The sequence below is a fragment of the Watersipora subatra genome, chromosome 6 (genome assembly GCF_963576615.1).
Source record: "Watersipora subatra chromosome 6, tzWatSuba1.1, whole genome shotgun sequence".
In the NCBI taxonomy this organism is placed as follows: Eukaryota; Metazoa; Bryozoa; class Gymnolaemata; order Cheilostomatida; family Watersiporidae; genus Watersipora; species Watersipora subatra.
Genome location: NC_088713.1, coordinates 5437553 through 5464815, shown reverse-complemented (window position 1 = coordinate 5464815; position 27263 = coordinate 5437553). Strand labels below are relative to the sequence as shown.

Sequence of the window (27263 nt, the reverse complement as noted above, 5' to 3'; positions counted from 1 at the left end):
AACCCAGCTGAGCTGAAAGGCCAATAACACAAGTAGTAGCCAAACTGTGTTACTCAATCTGCAGTTATAACAGGAAGGACCAGCAGTTCCTTAAATCAGAGGGCCAGCCCTTTGTTTAGAAAATGTCAAATCAGAGCTATATTTAATGCAATTCATCAGAAACTCTAGAAGCAACTGTTATATACTTTTATTTTACTGAAAACAATATTCATATTTACTCTAAAAATCTACTTTATTCGCAACGCTAAAAAGTTGGTTCAAGCAAGTGTGGAGAAATTTGTTGTGCATCAGATTAATTACAACATTCATTTCATGAGATAAATGACCTATAAGATAGAATTGCACCAAATTTCTCTTTAGACTCGCTTTTTTTTCAATAGCTTCAGCTTAGATGATTTTACTTTGCATCAATTTACATTATTTTATTTTTCACTGTACAATTATAAGTTCTATAGATACTAAAAGGTCTGGCTGTTGTACAGAACCAATTTGAAATTGCTGGCATTTTTATAACATATCTGATTATAAAGAGTGTCCCTCATATGATTTTTTATTTCATATTTCAGATGAAAGAAGTCTGATCAGTACAGAAGAGTGAATAGTTTTGTTTGACGGTTTTTAGGAATCTAGGTTCTTTTTTTTCACAGAAGACATGTCATCAATTAATGAAGCTTGCTTTTTCCTCATTTAGGTTTAACCTCTTTTTGACTGTTTTGATTTTATTACTTGAATATTCTATACATCAATATCCTATTGCATATGCATTTCAGGATCTAATAAGTCCAGATTACTTCGATAGGGTAGTGATGGCTGAGGCCTCGATTGAATGCGGGTTTTGTTGCCGAAAAATTATGGACATGGATAACCCTATTCGGCTACCATGTGATCATGTTCACTGCCATGAATGTATCAATGGGTTCTATGATGACAAGAAGATTTTGAGATGCCCTCAAGAAGATTGCAGGTAAATGTTTGCCATTGGAAAATTGTGTCACATTTAATTCTATCGCAATTCTTTGATCACTTTCGGATGGGGAAACTTGACTTTATGGCAAACATTTAATATCTACGTGACATGATATTCAGTTAAAAAACTGAGATTTGTAAAATTAAAAGATTACATACTTTTTACCATTTGCAATTTTGCAAGCCAAGAAATTTACACATATCATAAAGGCAGAAGTACTTTTGGTGTTTAAATTTACAGGAAGGTTGTTGGAGAACCTATTGACAATTTAAAACCATATGGAAATGATGACAAGATATGTGACATTTGCCTGTGTAAACAACATAGAAGGAGACTTGCCATATTCTACTGCAGAAGTTGTGAAAATTATTACTGCCAGAAACACAAACAGGTGATTACCAATAAAATGAGTTGATTTTAACTTTTTGAAAGTTTAATATATGTTGGTAGCATGGTTTTTAAATGCATCATCGATTAACAACATATCTTACGCAAGCTTGCACGTGCTTCTGAATACAACTGCAATTAAAGTATCGACAGCCTAATCAGGTTTTTTTGTGTAATCATGTTGCAGTTCTTTAAAGTTTCTAAAGTTATATAATAATGCTGAAAATGGAAAACAAATATTTATCATAAAGTTTCAGCCAACAATATTCTTCACAACTCAATGCATTTTTGAAATTTATTATAATCTTTGGTAAGGTGCATTAATAGTTCAGCAGCAATCTCAATGACTTATATTCACTTTTGTATATTTCCACCAACTTCTTAGTATTATTTCATTTGCCAAAAATATACACTCGCATTGTGTGTTTTTATCTGAATGAAGGAAAATAATTTTTTGGTAGAGATCTGCAGGTATTTGTCACACTTTTTGAAAAAAACATACAACTTCAATCTTTGTCATAACGTATGCTTATGTCATGACCATCAATTAACTTATGGTGTTATTGCTAGCAGCATCCAAACTCATTATTGACAAACCACCTTTTGAGATGCTCAAAAATTATATTTAAATATTTATATTAACTATTATCACAGTATTTTTCTGTTTTTGCAGGCGCATGAAGGAGTTACTCTAAACCATATCATTGTTCCTCTTTCTGAATCTGAAACTCAGACAGAATCACAAGAAGAAGACAAATGTGAAAGACATACAGACCAAGTACTTTCTCTTGGTTGTAGAACCTGTTTCGAGCCTTACTGTATCAAATGTGTATCAGAACTGTCATCATGCCAAGAAGGTTAGCAACCTTGCACTAACAGAAAAAGATTAATTAACAAACATGTAACAATAAACAATCCAGTTTAAACAGAAGAAATAAATAGATGATCAAAAAAGAACACAAGATATATTTTGTCGAAAAATCAATGATGATGATGTTTTCTTAATGGCAGTTCTAAAAATTCAAAATTAGTTTGGTAGTCAGGCGCACCAAATTGTCATTGCTGTTCCATTTTTATAATCTATAATTTTTATAATGGTAACTCGAATTTTTGGCTTTAAATGTTTAAAAAAATTTTTTATTACAAGTTGTTTGCTTGAAGGAAATGCTCACAAGCTCATGTCCTTACAAGAACTGACAGATCAGCTACAGAAAGAAGACATGACCAGAGAGATGGCAGTGAAAGAAGAACAGTTCGAGCATCTGTTTAAGGAGACCTCAAAGGCTGTTGCACTGCATGATGAAAAGACTAATGAAGGATTGCAAAGACTAAGAAAAACCAAAACTGATCATGTTTGTTTATTGTTTTTAACAATTATAAATAAATAGCTGTTAATTTGTCAGGAGAAGTACTTCATCACTACAATATTAAATTGCGCTAAACAACACTAATTAACTTTTTTCTTAGCTTCAAGTGATTAAAGAAAAATATGACCAGCTTGAGATTGTATGGCTGGAGCACAGAGGAACACAAAAGGAAGAACTGACAGACTTTCTAGAAGATGAGGTGATTGCAAGATGGAACCAGATAAGAGATGAAAGAGAAGCAATAGAATCAACAATAAAACAAGCTCGACAGGTTGAAAACTTCAAAATATCTAACAAACTGGAATTAAAAAACTCAAACTTTATATTAATTCACCAAGTTTATATCAATTTTATGAAACCCTCTTTTTGTGAGTTTATAAAAACATAAAATGGGCTATTCATTACATACTATAACAAAGCTACTTTTCTGAAAACTTTGGCATTAAGGGGCAATAATTTTGTTTAAAAGTTTTTTCCAACAAAATATATATTTTAAAAATTTGTAATAGATCCTTCAAACTTTTTCCAATAGCTGATCACATTGAAAATAATCTACATAACATTAAAATAGTCATTTTGACAAACTCCTATAATTTTGTTTAGTGCCAACCAAATATTGTGAAGTGAGTTCCGACTATACCATTAAAATCTTTATTAACTTTTCTCAACGCAAAATTACTCTAGTCAAGCACCTAATAATGCATTTCTTGATTTGGTTTTTAGCTGTTAATAGTTATTATGTATAATTGGCAGAGGAATAGTTTTTTTAGCAAAACATTATCAACATTTCATAAATAGTGTACTTTATATAAAATATTTAACTTTTTTATCGGCTAAAGTTACTGGCTGTTTGACAGAAGCAAATAAAGAATTTACCAGATAACAATAAGTACAATATATTTAAACAAGCACAATAAGCATATGTTAGCTTGTGTAAAAATAGCTTTGTAATCATGTATATGGAGCAAACGCCATGTAATTATCACGGCACTTACATTTTAGAATTTTTATATTCACTTTTCTATTAAAGGTGGAGATGCTAAAATATTTCAACAAACACATGACAGCAAAGGAAGAAGCTGCCTCAGAAGATCTTCCAAAGCTAGAAGCAAAAGGCTCAGTTTCTCTAGTTGCAAAAGGTAATACTGATGTACACTTTGGCCTTCTCAAACTATTTCATCTGTCATAAAATCATATTCAAAGTTTTGAGGAACAGAGTAAACACATAATTTACATATAATGGCCATAATTTTTGAGTCTGATCAAAGTTTTAGTAGAAAAGCCATACTTTTTAATCATGTACATGCATTGTCTCAAAAAATATGAAGCAAAAGTTTTATATGTTGAAAGACCTGCTTATACGCTTTTAAACGCCTGTATGGATAATACACTCCCTATGTGCTAAAGCTTATGTGAGTAAAACACATCCTATTTACTATGTAAAGTCCACATTAGCTCATACGTATGTTCTCTACACTATTTGAAGAATCTACGAGTATTTCGCTTCCTATACATTTGTCAATGCTCATATGAACAAAAAAAGCCTTTACGCTGTTTAAAGCAATTGTAAAACGTTGCCTATATGTTCATTTAAGCCAATATGTGTAAAGCACTGACCGTTTTCTATATAAAGCTCATATGAATAGAGCTTTGCCTTTTTGGCTATCAAAGCCAATATGAGTGAATTACTGTCTATATCTGGTTTAAAGTACATGTCGGCGAAGCGCTGCCTAAATGCTATGTAGATATTTTATGAGTACAGATCTGTCTATACACTTAAAGCCAAAATGATTAAAAATATACCTATTCGCTTTATAAAGCATATATAAGTAAACCACTACATATACGCTATGAATAATGTTCAAAATATCCCATTTAATACCATTTAAATTTATATATTCTAATTGAAGCCCATGTGAGTAAAAAAACTGTCTAGACACAGGCTACTTATATTTTCTTTTAGGAGATCTACCAATTAATTTGACAATCAAAATGTAGTAGCAAGCTATTCAGCAGAAGCAATCAACAAATCGCAAAAATTCATTACATTGTCTGAAGCTGTAGTATATTTCTGTATTGTAAATTGATTTATCAATAGGTAATCAAAAAAGCTCAAACTTTAGAATTGATGAATAATTTATTTTGTAATCATTTTATCATAATATTTTCTTATTTCCTTGTTGTCCAAAAAAATGCAACAAATGACAATCATTTGGGTTTTTCAACTTTTTAATTATTATGTGGTTATTTAATAAATTTATGTTGTAAATCTAAAAAACTTCGTTATTGCTATTGTTACTTCAGTTGGTAAGCTTAAGTTTGTGTAACGTTTTTGAAAAAATATTCAACTAACCTTCTTTGACTGTTATTATAAGGCAATTTTTTTAATTTTTAAATCTGTATTTCAAACTATATTTTATGCAAAAAAAACACTTTTTAGTCAGAGAATTTCAGTAATTGCTTGATGAGCATATAAATCAATTAAACGTGATTACCATCAACTTATTCAGAACCAAAGCGAGAGATAGAGCTTGAGCTAGCACCTGCTAATGATGTCATAATTGCTCCCGAATATCTCATGATGCCACCTCCTAAAGAGATCACTCTTAAAAAGACTATAGAGCTGCCTGCAATTATAAGCAGTCTCCACTTTCAGGATGGATACCTATATGCTGGGATGTGGAACAATAACATAGCTAGAATAGACAGATCATTTAATATAGATGAGTCTTTTATCACCTGTTCTACACTAGCATTATCTATTGCCGTGTGTAAGGACGAAGTCTATGCTCTTTTAGCTAGTAGTGATTTTGATGGTGAAGCTGACGAGAATGATGTTTTTGAACATGAAGTCTGTGTGTATGATATGAGTGGTAATAAGCTAGCTCATTGGAGGGTTTCCTGTTATAGGTGGTCTTTCAATATATTGGCTGTAGTATCAGGTGAGCTTGTGGTAGCGGACTTGCCACACAACAGACTTACTGTATTCTCTCAGTCTGGGCAGATACTTAGGCATTTTTCATGTACGCTACCAAGCAAGCAATTTGCATTCATGTGTGCTGCTGATGGGAGCTCGGTAATCATATCTGAGCCTGAGACTTCTACAGTCTCCAGGTTTAACATCAATACAGGTGCTGTTGAGTGGTCAGTGAGTGTGACTACACCTTTTAGTGTCTGTTGTTATGACTCTAAGTATGCCCTTGTAGGTGGTGTTAAATCAAAGGAAATACAGATTATTGATGTTATAACAGGTGAGTAGTAAATAGGTTTTAAGTGTAGACATGTTGATAGGTATTTCTTTTTCATTTGTTGAAACTCTGAAAAGCAATGTACTTACTGTAACAAACAGGAACCGTTTTCGAAAAAAAACTTTCCTAAAAACTGCACGGTTTTTTAATCTTTTAGCAAGAAAGGTACAAGTACTTATTTAATCCTCTACAAGAAAATGAAAAGACTTTACATAGAAGCTACTAGTAACATGTGTTTGCAACATCATGAAAATAAATTAATTTTCCATTTTTATACCTCATGTATTTTAATGTAAGTGCTAGTCTTCAAATATAACGGTATTTATAAGCCAATCAAAAATGAGCATGATCTATGTAATATGCACAGTTATAAATGTTTTAGACTTGAAATATAACTAACAATTGAATTTTAAGGAATAATTCCATGTGCGTCGTTATCTATTATCGTTATCGTTATCGTTATTAGTCTTTGTTTAATGCATTGGGAAGATTTAATGCGTTACTAGTGTTAATGTATTAATAACTAAAATTAAAAAATAAGTTCATTTAAAAAAACTCTGAAAATTACGGAGTAATTTAAACTGTGAGAATAGAAATGAAATGATTGACCGACACATGCTTGGTGGTCTGCAGACATGCTCATTGCTCATCTTTTCGACTGTCACTGATACAAATAGAAATAAAGTGTTGCTTCTTAAATTTATTTCTGTCTGGAGCTGAATGCTGAAAATGACACATTATATGCCTTATCTGACCACCAGAATCATATACTGGATAATCTATTGTTTTATTTGCCGGTCATTGAAGGATCATGGTCTATGAGGTTTATATGGATTTAAATGTTTGGGATGTTAAATATACAGTTTTACTTTGACATACTAGCCTAATTGTTTCTGTGATTGAGCTCATATGTAAATTTATCTGTATCTAAAATCAGTATGTCCTATAATAAATAAGTACGAAAACCTGTTCCCATGATATAGACAACCAACTAAACATGATATCGCGATGGAAAATCTGTTTTAACACCGGTATTTCACGACGTACCTTCACAAACACCTACTTGGTGGTACTGATCTGCAATAAAATATAACATTTCTGTACACTACAACAAAAATGTATAGATTTTTTACCTTTAAGACACACATAATGGCTAACAACAGCATGTGATTTGACAGCAACGCATTCTGTACTTTAGACATTTGTGAATTTAACTTACGGTCAATGAATTTTGCTTACTAACACACTTTAAGCTGATTTTCAATCTTTGGCTAATTTTAAATATAATTTAGTATTTGTTTAATGTTAGTTATTGTTTCCAGCTTGGCTGGCGCTTTTTGTTTCATATTTATTATAACTGCTAACATACTTCTTAGAAAGTTTTTTGACTGATTCGACAGAAAATCATAATTTATGCTCTTCTCAGATACAGCCTTTAGTATACTTGGCAGATTAACCCTAAATACATAGCAAACCAGTTCATATCTTTAAATCGTTATGCATCTTTTGGTTGAAAATTGATCTAAATTTTGCTAATATCTATACTTTCTCGTATGTTTGAACACTAGTATGTTGAGGTATGTCTGTAATTAACAAGGACACCCTATGGATAATTTTGTTGTATTCAATTTTCTAAGTTTTGTTTGACATTTTTGATAGATTTAAACTATTATTAGCAGTTCATGTTAATAGTATTACATTTTTAAGTAAAGTTAAATATAAAACATTTAATGTGTTTTAATAATATTTCGTAATTTTTTTATAATTTCGAAGTTTTCTATTGCAGGTAGTTTACACAGTAAGCTTACAGCTGAAAGCTTTGACGGAGACGCTGCAGTTTGTGTACAAGTATTTAAATCATATTTAGCTGCAGTTGAAACACCTGGAAATAAAGTTCTGTTTTTTAAATTTATTTCTGCTTAACTTGAGCTGCTTGCAGATAACTCCACTTTGTCTTAAATGACCGTCATAGCCATTTTCTATTTACAACAGAGGAACTTTATGAATGACACAAATTATATGACTAGTTATGGTACAACTACATGTACATTTAGTTGAAGTACAAATAATATAGTCTTATCTAAATACTATGTCATATTTTTGGTGTAAAAGTGTTGCACATATTATAAAGTTTTGGTCCAGATGAATTTATATTTTTAACTAGTTGATAATTAACTTATTCTATATGACCATAATATGTTGCTAAAATAAATGAAGCTTTACCAAAAATATTTGGCCAAATACTCAAACTACTTTTTTTACTAACCGTTAAATACCTTGTTCTACATATATATATGTGTCAGATGTTGTTGGCGTACAAGTGTTATCATGTGTTCGTTTCACCAGTTACACTAAAAACTTCAAACAAATAGAATATATTCGACTCGTTAAACTTTATTTTAGATCTAAACTTTAGATGGATAAAACAAGTTTGTGATTAATTGGTCAGATTTTCCAGTAATTTGCCCACTCCGAGCGAGTTGAGACATTTCGTAACATTACCCTTGATTTAATCGTCCAACATTGTCGTAGGAATGTTTTGTGGAATGCGTGTTGCAAAAGTCTATTAAAACTGTTGCACTACTTGGTAGAAAATAATGATGCAAGGTAACTAAAAATAACTGATCGCCTTGCTAGATGATGCAGCATTTGCTGCATATAATCAAATGAATTATGAAAGAAAGGAAGGAAATTGATTCAGAGATGAAGCAAGCTCCACAAGATTGACAGCCTAACGTATCATATAAAAAGCAATTGACAAGTTGAACTGCAACAACAAACCTTTTAGTTGAAACAAGTTTCCTTATTTTGTTTTTATTTGTGATTCATGAGATATACGTAACGATTATGATTTGCTGACTTTACAGTTTTACAACAATTTAAAATGTTAGGTATTAAAAGTGGTAAAAAAGTAAATCTTATTTACCAGATACGACTGTAAATGTTATAAAGTTTCCGCTTCCGAGTCAGATCATTAGTTGATAACACTTTGTTTGTAAAATGTTAATAGATATGGTTGCTTTTTGACATTGCTAGTTTTTCCTTTCGTGCACAGCTTAGTTACTCAACATATAAATGCAAGTTTTCTAGAAAGTGTTATCACATAGTAAAGATCCCTAAGCAAACGTAACACTTAGATATGTTAGTAGTAATCGATGGATAAAACAAGGAGAGTAAATAGACATAGAGCTTGTAGTAACATCTAATCATTGATTATTCCAGAAGTTTCAATGCAGGAGTCATACAATAGCTTTCAATAGCTTGGTTATTTGATGAAACCATGAATATGTCTTCAAGTATTGGGTGTGTGATATTTATACTGGTGGTACCAATTCATAACAAAGCTCTCATGTGTGAAGTAAAATTTGACTAGTCGATATAACCGCAATATTATTTCACATTAATGCAAAATCTTTCCTGTTATCAAACGTTACTACAAGTTGATTGTAACATATGTTGTCTTTCTTGCATGTAAAGAAATTAAAAAGATTAGGGAAATATGATATCAAGCTGTGGATAAAATAGGAGCTTGGTTAAACATATGAAATACACTCTACATGCACTTGTAAATGATATAAGTGAGAGTGAAATCATTATACTAGATACTTAGATTGTTTTTGAAGCTCCTCCTAAAAACTTATTTAGAATAATTTCCAAAGCATCTCTAATTACCTTGGAAAAATCCTAAAAAAAGTTGATCTTGGTTTCCTAATGGTTTACCAATAAAAAAACTGCCTCGAGCAACAAATGCGCTTTAAGACTAATTTTTTAAGAGCTCAAAATTCAAAAAATAAACACTTATAAATAATAGGCTATGACTCTTATCTTGTCATTCTAAAATATGATGCCAAAATAAAATATGGTAATGAGGTAAAATAGAAATAATAGGTAGGAAGGCGTTCAACGACGATAGCAAAAAAGCATCTCTTCATTAGATGTCGTAGCATTGAAAAAAGTCCGAAGGATGGGTGCACTGATTGAAGTTGTATTTGCACTAATGATTCAAGCATTCCTAGCAATTAGTATTGTTACAACAGAATTAGAGTTTTGGAAATGAAGCATTTAACCGAGCCTAAATACACTGTATAAACATACGCTTTGTCTCGTTCCAGTCACTATTGTTGCCACTTGCGCTCCCTGAATAATGATTTTAAGCGTTTTACTGGTAGAAGCTCGCTACTCTGTAGGTTGAGACAAAAAAGACAAGCTTTCCCTTCATTTGTTTAGTTGCCAGTAGACATCTGCTAGATAACTAATTTATGTCGCAAGATTTACACGTAATTCAAAGTAGCAGTCACAGAAAGTGCACCAGTGGACCTGTGTATGTTTATGATGGCAGAGTGCGGGCAGCTTCCAGACAATAAAATAGAAACTTTGATGACTGGGTTTCATTTGAAATAAAGTAGACAACACTGCAATCAAGCTAGCCAAAAGTCACCAGGTATCTGCAATATGAAGGAGTCTGGCTCAGAAGGCAGTGGAACCTACATTGCCAACTCATCTTCAGCAGTGAGGGTTGTCTAAAGAGCTAAGCAGCCGTGCGTACTTTTGCTGACAAATCCTTGCAAAGTACCCATTTCGTAGATATGGGTACTTTTGGCGCTGATAATAGTAGGCACTATTGTCAGTGCCTATTTGAGGCGCTGATAATAGTGCCTCAAATGTCAATTTTTATATCACCACCAGAAAAATGAGCAGAAGAAAAAGGTAATGAGGGCATTTAGATAACCACTGGCCAAAACAACACGTAAAGTGGCCGGAAAGTAGCCGTCTGGATATTTTAAAGTAATGAACAATATGGCATCAGGTAATTTTATACAAGCAAAATAAGAACCTGGCAACTGGTGGCTTAGTGTTTTGCATTGCATATTTGTGTCCCTGGCAACACATATTTTGATATCAGGTGCTGCAGCATTATTGCAAGCCCTGAAGTAAAGGAATTCAAGCTAGCCGTTTACCTCAGACTGTCTAAAGAAAAACAGGTTTTTAGTTAGGCAGGGTAGAAAACCCTTCACAATAGTAAATCTTTTCATGCCAATCATGCTAAATCGGCCTAAACAGGGCAAAAATATATCGAGCCAGCTATCTAGCCAAAATGGAGAATGCTGGAGATAAGGAGACTGCTGAACTTAGAAACTAACTATTGTGGATAGGAGATGTTTCAAAATTAGTCTTGTTCATGCCATCTCGACCGAAAGCACTAAAGAGCTACTGTAGGTGTTTCTATTTTAGCAACCGGTGCAAATCCCAAGGACTGGTCAACATCCAGGACTCCTAGACGGTTTCCGAGACAGTCTCAGATGTACAATTTTGAACGGTGTTTCCTGTTTAACGTTGTTGCGATGAATTTTAGCTTGGATTCAAAATTTTCTTTGTTGCAGCATGCGCTGCAAATTATTTTAAGATGTTTCTTTTAGTGATAATGGTATTTTGTTTGATACAACATTTTTGTTTGTCGAAGTTGTTTTTTTCCGAGATTCACAATCGTTTTTTTATATTCATAATGTGAATTGTGAATTTAGAACATAACATTCATAAGTTAACTTTGTGAATTCTGTTTCATAAACATTAAGAAGGAACTATAGTGAGGCAAAAATGAAATAAAAATAAGTCATAACACAACATAAAACAACAATAGTCATAGTATAACTTCAAATAGCCTTGCATTTGAAGTTGTAAAAAGGTCATGAACGTCATGACAAGGTGTTGTGAGGTCATTTCTTGCTAAGGAGTATATAACCTGCCTTGGTTCTCACATAAATCAGTTTCACAAAACTGACGTTATAATGTTTGCATTGTATTAAAATCAGTAAACAAAATATTCAAAATCATAACAAACCGAAAAACTGATGGCTGTAGTACTTAAACCACAAAAGCAAGTTTTGTATGCAAATGGCTGCAAATTTAGCAGCCTATAAAAAATTTCGCAAAATTTTTTATTGGCGCAGATGTATATACTGGCCGCTGATAATTTCCTAAGATGGAAAGCATTACTGCTTAAAATTTTGTAGTAATTTTCCATCTTGATTATTATTATTATTATTAGCTCCCATATTTTATCTGCTGCTTTATCTTGTACATTTTTGCTTCCAATTATTTGGTCACGATTCTCCTCATTATACTGAAATGTTAGCATTTTCAGTGAATACTTTTAAACGTCTGTGTTAATCTATGTCATCACAGTTTAATTATCAAATGTTTGTCTCATTTGAAGGTTTTATATTTTATACTTGCACATTTTATGGACAAAAAGCTTTGCTTAGTACATTTTCATGTAATTCAGCCTTAGGTGGCAGCATTGCCAGGCCTTTGAAATTTTTTATACCACCAATTGTGTGTATAGACTTCAGTTGATATGAAAACATAATAACTAAGAAAGCGAGTCAGTACAGGCTTAGCTACGTATGTCAATCGCTACAAAGGCACGAAGCAAAAAAGCTCCTGAAAAACATTTTTCTGCTTTTTACTTTTTCTGCATCAGGTATTGATATTTTGTATACTTGCCTATTGTTTTTTGTTTGTTGCTTCTTTTCTGTTCTATTCATATATATATATCTATATATATATATATATATATATATATATATATATATATATATATATATATATATATATATATATATATATATATATATATGTATATATATATATATATATAAATATATATATATATATATATACATACATGTATATATATATATATATATATATATATATATCGCTTCTATACACAATACCTGTTGCAGGTATTGTGTATAGAAGTCTATGTGATGAATATGGCCTTAATAAACCACAACACTGGTGGGAAGCTCCTGGTAAGGTCAATGAAAATGACCGCGCTAAGATCCTCTGGGACTTCTACATCCAAACTGACAAGCATGTCCTAGCAAACCAACCAGATATAGTGGTGGTAGACAAGGAGAACAAGAGGGCTACTATAATAGATATAGCAGTACCCAATGACTACAATATAGCCAGCAAAGAAAAAGAAAAGGTAGAGAAATATCTCTCTCTTGGAGAAGAAATTGAAAAATGCTGGAATGTAAGAACAACTGTAATGCCAGTAGTCATTGGGGCACTGGGCGCAATAACACCGGCGCATGAAATGTGGCTTGCCCAAATACCAACAACAATCAATTCACGTGAGTTGCAGAAAAGTGTGCTATTGGGAACAGCTAAGATCTTGAGGCGAGTACTCAAACTCCCAGGTCTCTGATAGGAGACCCGAGTTAGAGCAGAATTTACCACCCATACGGGGTAGCCGGGGTGAGGAAACAATTTATATATATATATATATACATGTATATGTATATACATATATATATATATATATATATATATATATATATATATATATATATACAGTCAAACATGGATAACTTGAACTTCACAGGACCGAGCGAAAGTGCTTGAATTATCAGCGCGTTCAAGTTAGAGAGCACTGTCACAAGTTCGTTTATTTATTAGTATATACATGTACATATACAGACTAGAATATAAATCAAAAGCATAAATGGCTTGTTTCAAATTAAATGCGTCTAATGAGAAGTTTAATACATTTTTATCAAAAAGTATAGAGAATTTACTATCACTTGAGATTGGTTTGTTAATTGTTTGAGGTGATGTTAATGCCAGGAATTTATGAAGTTTATGCAAAGGTTACCTCACTTTTCCTTGCTTCCAAAGGGCCATCGCTAGGCGGATGTTTGGTAAAAATCAAATTTCACCAAACCTTTAGAAAAGTCGTTGGCAAAAATATTTTGCCGATGGTGGTAATAATGACGCCTATAAATTACGAAAAGTTGAGGTTTACCTTTATGGCTTGGAATTAAGAGATTTTCTAAAGCGATAACAACCGTCTCGGTAGCCGTTGGGCAAAAAACTGTTAACAGAGTTGAGGTCGAGTTATATATATCAATTTATCATTTCGTGGGAACAGACCAAAGAAACCTTTCGAGTTAACCATGTGTTCGAGTTAACCATGTGTTCGAGCTGTCCTAGAGCGAGTTATCTATGTTTGACTGCATCTATATACATATATATACAGTGAAACTCGGATAACTCGCCCTCGGATATCTCAGCACGTGGGTAACTCGAACGGATTTGTTTGGTCTGTTCCCACGCAATGATAATTTGCTTTAGATAACTCGACTTTAATTCTGTTGACTCTAACAGTTTCTTTGCCCAATGGCTACCAAGACGGTTGTTATCGCTTTAGAAAATCACTTTTTTTCAAGCCATAGAGATAAACAACAAATTTTAGTAGTTTTTAGGCGTCATTATTACCACCATCGGCCAATTATTTTCGTTAACGACTTTTCTAAAGGTTTGCAAAAAATCAAATTTTACCTAACATCCGCTTGGGGATAGCCCTCTGCAAGCAAGGTGATGCAAATTACGCTTTATTTATAAGTTCCGTATTAATTTATATGCATAGATTGTTACATTGATTTACATTTATAAAGTTTGTTTCAATTTATAGGCTCATAATTGCCTTGTCTATTTGCTTACACATTTTTCTTAGCAACTAAACCTACTAGTAATACATCATTGATATATCACTTTTTAGAACAAACATAGTTACATTACTAACTTACCTTACTTAAGTGTAAGATTATCATTATCAGCAATTCCTCACACTATTATATTCAATAACTAAATGTTAAATTTACACAGATTTGATAATATTATAAATTTACAATATAATTTCGAAAATCTATTTATATTTTCATTATTTCCAAGTTGTGTTTTTAAAAAATAATTCGATTACAGGTTTTAAAGTTTAAACATTGTTAATTTTCTCATCACAGTTATTTTTATTTTGTTCATATCCAATTTTCCTTTGTTATTGATATTAATTTATCATCTAATAATTTTTTCGGACTTTTATCGAATAAAATTATAATCACAAAGTATTTCCTTATTTAGTTATAGCTTTTGTTTTAAATTGATTGGTTAAATGCATTTATTCTGAAAAGTTACACATAGTCTAAAGCCTCTAAAAATGTACAATAATTCATTTTTAAGGGGTTAGGGTAATGAAACATTTCTACAAATAATCAAATCTATAAATAAACACCTTCATAAAAAGTTAAGATAATTAATGTTTCATGCGTTGAGTAGAGTTATTTTTCATGTTTCATATTTTTCTGCGCAAAAACTGTTTACTACCCGTGAAATGCTAGGTGTTTGTTTACCTAGTGGATATATTATTTAAGAGTGATATTTGGTAAAATAATTTTGAACATGAAAGAAACATGGTTTTGAGGAATCTACTAACAATGTACCTATGATGTGAACTTTTCACAACTTTTACACCAAAACCAAAATTGTATGGTTTGTCTGCTAAATTAAACTGTCTAAGTAATTAAACAATCATCATGTATTTTTGGGTAAAGTAAGACAAAGTGTTAATAAATCTTTTGCTGTTTTACCACAACAAATTTTTAAATGACTCAAATTAGTCTTTTGCACTGTACACAGTTAATGTAAAATAATTAATACCTTGACTGTACATGTTCTTTATGTAAAATTAGTTGTCAATTTAATTGACTGTTGAAACATAAAAATTAATACAAATATGCATAATTTACTGTGTAATTTATTTTGCTCTCTTGTTTGCGTATTGCTACATTCTCCAAACTAATAATGTTCCAGCTTACAGCACTTTGGCTACTGCCTCATAAGCATACACTGCAGCGTAGTAAAGCCTTTGTCTACCACCTGCAAAACTACTTGCCGCTGTATGTAGCTGCAGTCTTTATTTGGTTTTCAAACAAATTATTGGGTTTGTTTAGTATTGTTTTCTCCAAGAATTTTAAACTATAAAAAATCTATAAACATCTGTCAATCATTCAAACAAGTTAGGTAATAATCAGCCACAGAAGGATAGAGCACACACGATTACAGTAAACCTACATGTAGTTAAATACGTCCTGTGAACAATCAAAGTTTACTAAATCGGTCATGATCTCAGAAACCATTGTTAATTCGGATGTGTATGATTTGGAGTTATCTACAATAGCAGAAGGAGACAATTCTCACAGTGATTTTGAAAAAAAGATTTTAGTTCAATTACAGCAGATCTTATGGTCCATAAACTGAATACAGATTCACCATCAGTGCAAAAACATAGTTCTGAAAAAATTGGTGTTGAAGTTTGAGAAACGAAAACCAATTCACAATTTTGTTTACATTTGTAAACGTCCTAGCAACCAATATCAATAATTTGTGCTACTTATCAAGATTTTTGAATTTATATGCAAAAAATTTGCTGAATTTATAAATCTAAACAGATTTTAGTTGGTTGTCATAGAAATAGCTGAACATATATAAGAAAGTTTAAGCCTATAACTTAATTTTAAAGATATTAAAAAAGGCTTGGCAGTACCGCGATATTTGGCCCAGCCGTAGTATCACCAACAAAATCTTTAGAAAAATAATAACAGTAAGATATTGCACACCATCGGTCACTATATACTTTGATCTTGTAAAATTGAATATTTATTCTTATAATTAAACATTGTAATAATCTTATCAGAACCATTAGAAAAATATCATCGTCATTTCCTTTGCTTTCACTGCTTTGGACATTAGTTGGAATACTAAAGTACTCATTATAAGTGTCCAAAATGTCAGTTAACTTTAAAATCGGCAAAAACAAAATGATTACCTTTCAGTACTTCCACATTAATTACAGAAACCTTCGGCAATTGGACAATGCCATAGACTGGTGAAATGTGCATGTTTTTCTCGTGAAATGCACATGATTTAATGGTTCTACTCTCGGTCACACGGCTTTATTGGCACTTCATTGGCCGGTCTTAATTTTGATTAAAGAAGGCTTGTTGGGTTTTAATGGCGATTTTAGGTCCAATTACCTGGTCTAGTTATGTATTATTCAATCAGATGGGTAAGTTTTAGGATACTTTCTACATTTATTGTTCAAAAACTTGGCAACATATTTAAATAGGTTTATATGTGTTTGGTATCATTATTATACTTAAACGACTCCATTGAAAAATGATTAAATTTGTTGATGAGATTTCGGTACAAGGGTTTGCGATGGCTGTTGATGAAAAATTTCCATGAGTTGTGTGCACATATGCATTTATCATAAAGCTCTCAAACACTCGCTTCGCTTGTGGTTGGTCGTGAGATGACTTTTCATAAATTTGCCTTACTTCAAACCAACCTTTTGTGACACACACACAATATAATATATTGCGCTCATTTGATATCCAAAAAAAATTAATCACTTCTTCTGTGACGTTAAAGCTATTGTTTCTTGAAATATTTTACTTAAATATTCTCAGTATTATATTCTTTAAGTATTAAAAACATTTTTTCTAGATAGGTATACATGTAATTTCTTTTATAAATACTTTTATCAAATATTGACATTGACACTAGTGCATAAATGGAAAACCTGAGCTTCCAATGTTATCTAAGTATGACTAAAAGGGCTATTGGTCGTAAACATATAAAACTAACAATCAAGCTTCTAATTGTAACTTAGTCATAATTACACACTGATTATTCAGTTTTTTGTAGGCTGAATGACTGCAGTTAAAAGAGTTTCTGCAAAGTTTTACCGAAGGTATTGCTAATTGTTTATTATTTGTGACTTTTTTATATTTGACTTGCTCGGACTGCCAGTACGTTTTGCGATAGTCATATCATCCATAATAATTAGTGGTCTTGTGACCATTGAAACAACATGTGTGACGCGTTTTATTGCTCACAATAGTTCTAATTTTTTTTTAAAAGGGCAACACGAAATACTGGCTTTATCAAATGTGTTATTGGTGTTGATTCCTGAGCTACCCAGCCTCAGCTATAGCAAAGCAGTCAGTAAATATCACTGCCTCGTGATGTGCTCGACTGTCTAAGTGATTGTTAAACATTACTAGTAGACATCCCATCAGGTGTATCATCTTCTCTCAAGCTCATTGCAAAGTCAAATTGATGACAGTTATAATAATGCTGCTCCGGCTCTAACTTGAGCATTTAGTGACAGAACTTTTTTACATTTTAACCTTGATAAAGTTTTGTTGATATTAATCTTAAAAAAACCAAATATTTTGAGAGCCACTACAAAACCATATAGCTGACCATATTTTTGAAAAGAAGATAATCTTTGCACTGTCAAGGTGCATGTTGAAGTAAAATCAGGGCAACCACAAACCAGGTTGAGCAGGTGCTTGAATACAGTAGCCTATGCACCTCCAATTTAACTACACTTCCGTCACTACCAATGCAAAAGCCTATAAAACCGATTTGCTACCGCACAGCCATTAGCAGACTGTGGATATGCTAACACAACCATAGCGAGAGCCAACAACTCAGACTCCATTTATACTGATACACACAGCTGATAGCAGACTGTCTATACCATCGCAGCTCTAGCAAGAGCCGATAGATCAGACTCTATGTAACAGCTGATAGCAGACTGTATATACCAGCAGACCCTTTAGGCCAAGCTGTCTGCATTACAACAGAAGTTATGTTGTACTTGAATAAATTTATTATATAATAGTATGTCTCACCATACTTGCCAAGTATCGACTGCTCCTCAAATGCAGAAGCAACTGGTTATATGAGCAAGCAGAAGCAAACTCAACATGATTGGTGGTTACAAGTAGTTGAATTTGAAGGTCAAAACAGCAGTTATTTTTCAAAAGGACAGCTGTTATTTACAAGTAAATACGTGATGTACAAATTTGGCTACATTTTTTATATGCATTTATTAATATGACACAAGATTGGTTAACTAAACAAGCAATCACCAAATATTCCTCCTTTTCTTTTGGTATATTTTTTGCTTGGAAGTCCAAGAGAGGGGGTGCCTTATAATCCTTTTAGCATATTCTAGCCCTAATTTATACTAGCAAGCGCCTTAGTTTCCGTTAGACGTTGAATCACATCGCAATTTGAATTTTTAGCTGGATATCTAAGCTTTGTTTGATTCACTTGTATAGTTCTAGCCCTTGCCCCCATCTTCTCCTCTGCCCTTCTCTGTGTCATCAACATCTGATAAAGAGTTGTCCTTTTGCTTTAATGGTTAAAAGTATTTGTCATAAATTTTACGCTAATTTACTAAAAATCACACAAGAAACTTCATAAACATCAGGGTAAGAGAAAGAGCATAAGAGGCTGATGGTGTTTTATAATCAATCATTCAGAAATTTATTAGGTGCTGTTGTCAAATTATATGGAAAAGATAACTTCGGTTTCTAGAAATCGTCTTTGATTACGGCTGTAGAAGAGGAGTAGGATAAATGGTCACAGAGAATGTGTAGGCCACCCCTTATTGTGGGAGCTGTGTTATCTGTGAATGTTTTCCAATGCCATAATTTGTTTAGCCAATCAATAAAGAGCCTACTGTTACCATTTTTAAGATTTTTCAACATTCATACAAAGACCTGCAAGTGAGGTGCCTTATGCTTGAAGACTAACTATTTCTACTAAGTCAATGCGGTTGGGTCTTTTTATTTATTAAAAATATGTTTTGGATTTAAAGTGTATACCAAATCTGAACATTTAATGAGCCAATCAATGCATTTTGACAAACATTTACAACTTTTTAATCTCAAAAATTAGTAAGTTACTAATGCTTTGACTAAAGATACATGGGATATGCCATGGTAGGATAGGTGCACCGGGCGGTCCAAGTATCCTACATGAATGCAGATATATACTTTGAAGATTGGGAAAGCGGTCCATCTATCTTACTTTTCGATTATTCCAGATAATCATGCCTCAATCTTACAAAAATAAAACAGACAGAAAAGCAGTACCCGAGAACGTGATGAGAAAAGCTGTCAAAGAAGTAGTAAAGGATAAGAATATCCTGAGTATCCAAATATTCAAGGGCAGCGGACTATGTATCCTTTATACCGGCTCATGTATCCTCTTTGAAAGGGTAAATGAGCCACAGTTTTAAAACTCACTTTTCATCAAATGTTTTTGTGCAGGAGTTTAACGCCAGTATAGTATTGTAGCAAATGCTTAAACTCATGGCAACATGAAATAGGAAGTTTTTTGGTACTTTTGGCAGAATATATTCAGATAACAAATTATTACCACTTTTGGAGGCCCATGTATCCTACTCCTCCCCTACATCAAGTCATTTAGGTCAGCTAAGTGAAATAGATAAGTAGAAATTCTTTAGTCACAAACAAGGATTGTAACCCAGGTACCCACTCTCTGTAGTGTTTATAATGTGCAAAGACCCTACATCAAATAATGCAATTTCCTTGTAGTCATCTCTACCTACTTTCAATTATTTTTTGAATACCTTTATTACTGGAGCCCTAGCTAGGCTCCTACAGCTTAGTTTCATTTTTATTATTTTCCTTGTTGGTCTATTTTCTTGGTTAACCCTTTTCTTATTAGTATTTTCATCCCAGATTTATTTTGCCACCAAAGTTGTCTTCTCTTAACACTTTAGCAACAGCGTTACATTTTGAAAATTCTGTCATGAAACGCTGCCATAGTTGAATCAACTTCCCTGTGAGTCTCTGTTGGTAAACATTATCCTTGGTGTTAAGCTACTGTAATGCATATGTACATGTATAAGTTACTTACACTGTGATATACCTTTTCTCTTTCTTTAATTTACATTGGTTTTTAATAATAATTGCAAACTTTCAACAAGTTCATAAAATTTCAACTTTTTCGGTTCAATTACGTTTTACATGTCGAAAAGCATGTAAACAAATGTTAGACTACTGCAGAGAACATTTTGGTGGGTGTTACCTATTATTTATGTGTACTTAGTATTTCTGTTTTTATTTAACATTTATATACCATAACTCTCATCGCAATGTTACCGTTTCATAATTTTCAAAATATAAAACCAAAGGTCATTGTAGCTGACTGCCCTTTGTGTTAAATTAATTAGTCCAGTGCAGTATGTCACCTGAAGTTTAGTGGGCTATCTTGGGCTGATTGATGCTTCTGAATCTGGCTGGTTCTGTCTGGATTGATGCTTTCAGCAGCACTGTTTGCTTTGGGTGCCATTAATAGAGCAGCAATTATATTGGTGCAATTTCTGGAGCTTGGCGACTCTTGAATTTGGGTGGGTTTATGTGTCATTTTAATGTTTCTGCCTTGGCGTTGTCTGCAGGAATCGGTGCACCAGATGTTCAGCGCATGACAGTAACCCTTCGACCATTTTTTATAACTTTTTACATGCCTGGTACATCATAAAAATACACGTCAGCAACTCACCCAGATTAGTCTCTACTACTCATCCAGACAACGATATTACAAAGTTCGCTATTGAAAACTTTATTTATCAATTTATTAACATGATACTTTTATTATACATGTAGTAGAGACCTTTCAATATACCAGCAATTATACCTGTTGGATAATTATTTTAAATACCTTCAAGTACTAGCAAGGCTCCAATGAGAGGAGAATAGAGGTATGTTAATTTTTATTTTTCTTGACATATACATCTGATTTTATTTACCTCTAGTATTATCCGCATATTCTATTTGCATAGTTTATTCATACATATTATCCACTGCTGACATCATCATAATCATATTTTACTCTTTATAATTTCTAGTTTTTACGGGATATACTGGTCGATAAACCAATTATCTCTGTCCAAAAAGCAATATCCAAAAACTTAAAATGGACCTCAGCTACAGTCGTAACTCCAAGCCATTTTAAAACAAATTTGATAAGTGAGGACAACTTGTTTACACATGCTAGATACCACAATCATTTTTACTGACCGCTGTGCTGTGTTGCACAGCGTTTACAGAGTGTTTGTTGTTGCGTAGATGACATGATGCCAGCAAATATCGTTTCACGTATGCTTGAAGGTAATTTGGTCTATTATGCAACTGTCAGGCGTAAATATTCTGTTGAATGAGTACACTTTACCTGCTGCGCAATACTATTGCTGGAAATAATATTTATCACTATGTTTCCATGATTCGCATAATTTGTATGATTCACAAGTAGAGTTACTTTGCAATTGAACGTTCCAATGAACACCTGCTGATGAGCATTTAACGCCAGGGCTTCACCCTATAGGTCAAGTATTAGCCTAACTAATGACCCTATAAATAGCTACCCAGTCTTGTCACACTAAGCTTAGCAGCAATCCCTCGGAACATTGGTGGTTTGAGACTGTTGAAATCGAAATAAAATTGACTGAAGCGTGAAAATGTTTAGAATGGAAAAGCCACGGTATTGTAATAATGCGCATGAATAGCAAGTGTCATTTCCATGATTGGCAAGGACATTGGATTCGATAAAGTTTGGCGAATTGCCAAACTCGCTTAGCTTGCGGATTTATGCTATTTCCATGGTGCAGATAACTTGCAGATTGGCTCAAATTTGCAAATTATGCGCATCATGGAAACACAGTGTATGACAAATCCATTCCAGATCACAAATTCAATCTTTCTGTATCAATCAGCTTGAAGTACTTGATCAGCAAAGAGACCAAATGACAGTTGGCTTCTTCCTTTTTATGGACTTAGCAATAGGAATATTTGATCATCATTATATATAGATCATCTACTATATCATTTGATCAGTATTATACACAGCGACAACCATAACATGTAGCTGAGGTTTGGGGACCAGGCAGGTGACTAGTCATGGCTGGCGTGGAAGCTCTGATAAAATGGATCAAATGTAAACTAAGGCACCCCCTGATATCTTTATCATTCAATTTGACGTTTAAACCTATTGTGTATACAAATCACATGACTGACTGTTTTATCAGACTATTGCAACATCGAAAATGCTGGCTGTTGCCAAGAGGTCATAAGAATAATGTATTTTATCGAAGCCATTTGCGTCAATAATTCTCCCTTATCATGGTGACAGGAAAAAGCAGCTTTTAGCCTGAATAAAGGAGACTTTGTCAGCCATCAGGCAGAAGTCATCTATATGAATCAAATGAAAACAGATATTTTAATCTGGTTGATTTTCTCATGAAATAATCTTGTGTTTTATTTTGTTTGTTAAGGAACCAGATTTCATATTACCAAAGAATGTATTGTAACTTATAACTATAACTATTTTGCGCTATTAATATTGTAGTGCAGGCTATAAGCAAGCAGGCTGTAGGCAAGTCGTAGGCAGGCTGCAGGCAGGTTGTAAGCAGACAGGTAGTAGACAGGCAGGCAGGACATAGACAATCAGACAATTCGTAGACAGGAAGGCAGGCCGCAGGCAGGCAGCTTGGCTTGATGCTTTCTTAGGAGGCAAGACATTGCGTACTACTCGTATTTACTGATCCGCTCATTTAGCCAGGTCAGTCTATTTGACCGTGGAACTTTTCTGTATATATATACTTACATATATCTATGTATATATACATGTATAAATATATACATATACAGTCAAACATGGATAACTCGCCCACGGATAGCTCGAACACATGGTTAATTCGAACAGTTTCTTTGGTCCGTTCCCACGTAATGATAAATTGCTATATATAACTCGAACTCAACACTGTTAATTCGAACTGTTTTTTGCCCAACGGCTACCGAAACGGTTGTTATCGCTTTAGTAAATCACTTTATTCAAAGCCATAGAGCTAAACCTCATCTTTTCGTAATTCATAATTGTCGTTATTACCACCATCGGCAAAATATTTTTGTCAACGACTTTTCTAAAGGTTTGGTGAAATTTGATTTATACTGTTATACGATGAATAGCACGGGCTAGCCGGGTCACGCGTGCAAGGATTTTCGCCACGCACATACAAAACAAAAATCGCATGTTGTTTTTGTTTTGTATGTGCGTGGCGAAAGTCCTTGAGTGCGTGGCGTAACCCAGCTAGCCCGTGATGAATAGTTTTCCGACGTTGATTCCATGTTGAATCAACGTTGGAATATTGAATGTTTAAAACGTCTTAAAAATTGTTATAATTAAACGTATACGTTGTCTTAGCTACAAAACACTATTCATCGTTTGACCTAAACACAGAATACATGTGTACATTCAATAATTATCTATTAAAAAGCGTGAGTGATATAGAATGTTCGTAAAACCTCGTGAAACCTCTAATCGAACTGCCTCGGTGTGTTGCTTTTAACTAATCCCAGGTAAAGTAAGGTAATCTTTGCATGAACTTCAAGAAAAAACGGCAAAATGGATCGTGGGTAAACCCCCAATAAAAAAAAAGTCTTTTCTTTTGAGCATTTCAACAACGATCAAGTTTTGCCAATGTCAATCTAAAAAACGTCCTGGCAATAACATCACCTCAAACAATAAACCAATCTCAAGTGATAGAAAAATTTCTATACTTTTTGATAAAAACGTTTTAAACTTTACATTAGAAGCATTTAATTTAAAACAAGCCATTTGTGCTTTTGATTTATATTATAGTTTGTATATGTACATGTATCTACTAATAAATAAGTAAATACATGGACTTGTGACAGTGCTCTGATAACTTGAACGCTCTGATAATTCGAACACTCTGATAATTCGAACACTTTTGCTCGGTCCCGTGAAGTTCGAGTTATACATGTTAGACTGTATATGTATATATATACATATGTATGTATATACATATGTATGTATATACATATGTATGTATATATAAAAACATTGTTTCCTCACCCCGGTTAACTCGTAAGGGTGGTAGTTTCTGCTATAACTCGGGTCTCCTACCAGAGACCTGGAGGTTTGAGCACTCGCCTCAAGATCTTAGCTGTTCCTAATAGCGCACTTTTCTGCAACTCATCTGAGTTGATTGCTGTTGGTATATGGGCAAGCCACATTTTATGCGCCAGTGTTATTGCGTCTAGTGCCCCAATGACTACAGGGATTACAGTTGTTTTTACATCCCAGCATTTTTCAATCTCTTCTCCAAGAGGGAGATATTTCTCTACTTTTTCTTTTTCTTTGCTGGCTATATTGTAGTCATTGGGTACTGCTATATCTATTATAGTAGCTCTCTTGTTTTCCTTGTCCACTACCACTATATCTGGTTGGTTTGCCAGGACATGCTTGTCAGTCCGAATGTAGAAGTCCCAGAGGATCTTAGCGCGGTCATTTTCATTGACCTTACCAGGAGCTTCCCACCGGTTATGTGATTTATTAAGGCCCTACTCATCACATAGACTTCTATAAACAACAGCTGCGACATGATTATGTCGCTCAGTGTATGCCTTTCCTGCAAGCTGCTTGCATCCACTGATGATGTGTTGGATGGTCTCAGGTGCATCTTTGCACAGTCTGCATCTAGGACCGTCTCCAGTGTGATAGATTTTTGTTTGGAGCTGCCTTGTTGGGAGCACTTGCTCCTGGGCTGCCATGATAAGCGACTCTGTATTGGCCGTTAGGTTTCCTTTGTTCAGCCACATATATGTCTGGTATATACGTATATATACATATACGTATAAATATACATATATACATATATATATATGTATATATATATACATATACATACATATATATATATGTATATATATATATATATTTGGTGTATACATATATGTACATATATACTGTATATTTAATATATTTTTTTTAAACTAATTCAAATCATTAAACTGCTGATATTATTTTGCAAAGAAAAGTATTTATGTATTTATAGATATATTTATACTTGTTTATATATATCTGGAATAAATTTACTATATAAATAGCTGTGTATGTCTGTCAAATGTCACTATTGGAGGTTGTTAAAAAAGATTGCATCATACAGGGTTTGAACTAACAACTTTCATCATGGTAGACCAACCCTCCAACAATCGACAGCTTGCTGGCATGTCAGAAATGTTGTACAGTTGATCCGTTCTTTATCAGCAGACCTGACAATCTTTCACAGTACATGTTACTACCGGGGTTACTAATCTTTACTATAATAAAAGCCATGTCTGTCTAAAGCAACGCCTGGAGCATTATGGGAAAAGTGTATCACTTAGAAGTATGCAGTTTTGTAGCCATGCACATGACGTGGTACACCACTGGCCTTGATTATCTCACCATTAAGTGTGCAGTGGTTCTGCTCATGTATCAGGTCTATGTGTTTTACATAGTGTACTAATGCACATATTTCACATGTATTTTAATCCAAAAGAAATTGATTCTCTGATGAAATAATTTTAAAGTTTTGCTTGTTGGATAAAGAACCAGGCTTTATATTGCTGAGTAAAGATGATATCTACATGTAGCAAATAATAACTGATAGACTAATACTTGACCCCATAAGTCAAGTATTAGCCTAACTAATGACTCTATAAATAGCTACCCAGTCTTGTCACACTAAGCTTAGCAGCAATCCCTCGGACCATTGGTGCATTGAGACTGTTGAAATGGAAATAAAAACAACTGAAGCGTGAAAATGTTTTGAATGGAAAAGCCTCAATAATCTACTTGTAACTATGGTATGATTCACCATTGTAGTTTCCATGATTCGCAAGCACGATGGATTTGATAAAGTTTTGCGGATTGCAAAACTCGCTTAGCTTGCAAACTTATCTCGTTTCCATAAGGCAGATAACTTGCGGATTGGCTCAAAATTGTGCGCATCATGGAAACACAGTGTATAACAAATCCATTCCAGGTCGCAAATTCCATCTTTCTTTATCAATCAGCTTGAAACATTGCTCAGCAAAAAGACCAAATGACAGTTGGCTTCTTCTTCCTTTTTATGAACTTAGCAATAGGAATATTTGATCGTCCTCTAGTATTATACACAGCGACAACCATAACAGGTAGCTGAGGTTTGAGGACCAGGCAGGTGACTAGTCATGGCTGGCGTCAAAGCTCTGATAAAATGGATCACATGTGAACTAAGACACACCCTGATATCTTATCATTCATTAAACACACCTTACATTTAAACTCCTTATGTATACAACTCACATGATCGACTGTTTTATCAGACCTTCGCTACACCCATAATGCCCGCTGTTGCCAAGAGGCCAAGAGAATAATGTATTTTATCTAACCCATTTTCGCGTCAATAATTCTTCCTTATCATGGTGACAGAAAGGAGCAGCTTTTAACCTGAATAAAGAAGACTTTGTCAGCCAGCAGGCAGAAGTCAGCTATATGAATTGTACAAAAACTGATATTTTATTCTGGTTGATTTTTTCATGAAATAATCTTGTGTTTTATTTTGTTTGTTAAGGAACCAGACTTCATATTGCAGTGTACAAAAGAATGTCTTGTAACTTACAACTATAACTATTCTGTGCTATAATTATTGTAGCGCCGGCCGTAGGCAAGCAGGCTGTGGGCAGGCTGCAGGCAGGCTGTAAGCTGACAGGAAGTAGACAGGCAGGCAGAACGTAG

The 27263-nt window shown here is 33.5% G+C and overlaps 1 protein-coding gene across 1 annotated transcript; it reads left to right on the top strand.

Moving 5' to 3' along the window:
• The first annotated feature begins 806 nt into the window (after positions 1 to 806).
• LOC137397978 (uncharacterized) lies at positions 807 to 27263 on the top strand. Its single transcript, XM_068084077.1, has 8 exons — positions 807 to 964; positions 1208 to 1358; positions 2028 to 2211; positions 2516 to 2706; positions 2822 to 2992; positions 3752 to 3860; positions 5232 to 5972; positions 27181 to 27263. Exons 1-8 carry the CDS (start codon positions 807 to 809, stop codon positions 27261 to 27263), a joined length of 1788 nt encoding a protein of 595 aa, XP_067940178.1.

Bases quoted from the DNA above. Each gene is read 5' to 3' on its own strand.
- LOC137397978 (XM_068084077.1), top strand. From the start codon at position 807: ATGGCTGAGGCCTCGATTGAATGCGGGTTTTGTTGCCGAAAAATTATG. The intron at 2,993-3,751 runs GTTGAAAACTTC...TTTCTATTAAAG, and splicing joins CAATAAAACAAGCTCGACAG to GTGGAGATGCTAAAATATTT. The intron at 3,861-5,231 runs GTAATACTGATG...CAACTTATTCAG, and splicing joins AGTTTCTCTAGTTGCAAAAG to AACCAAAGCGAGAGATAGAG.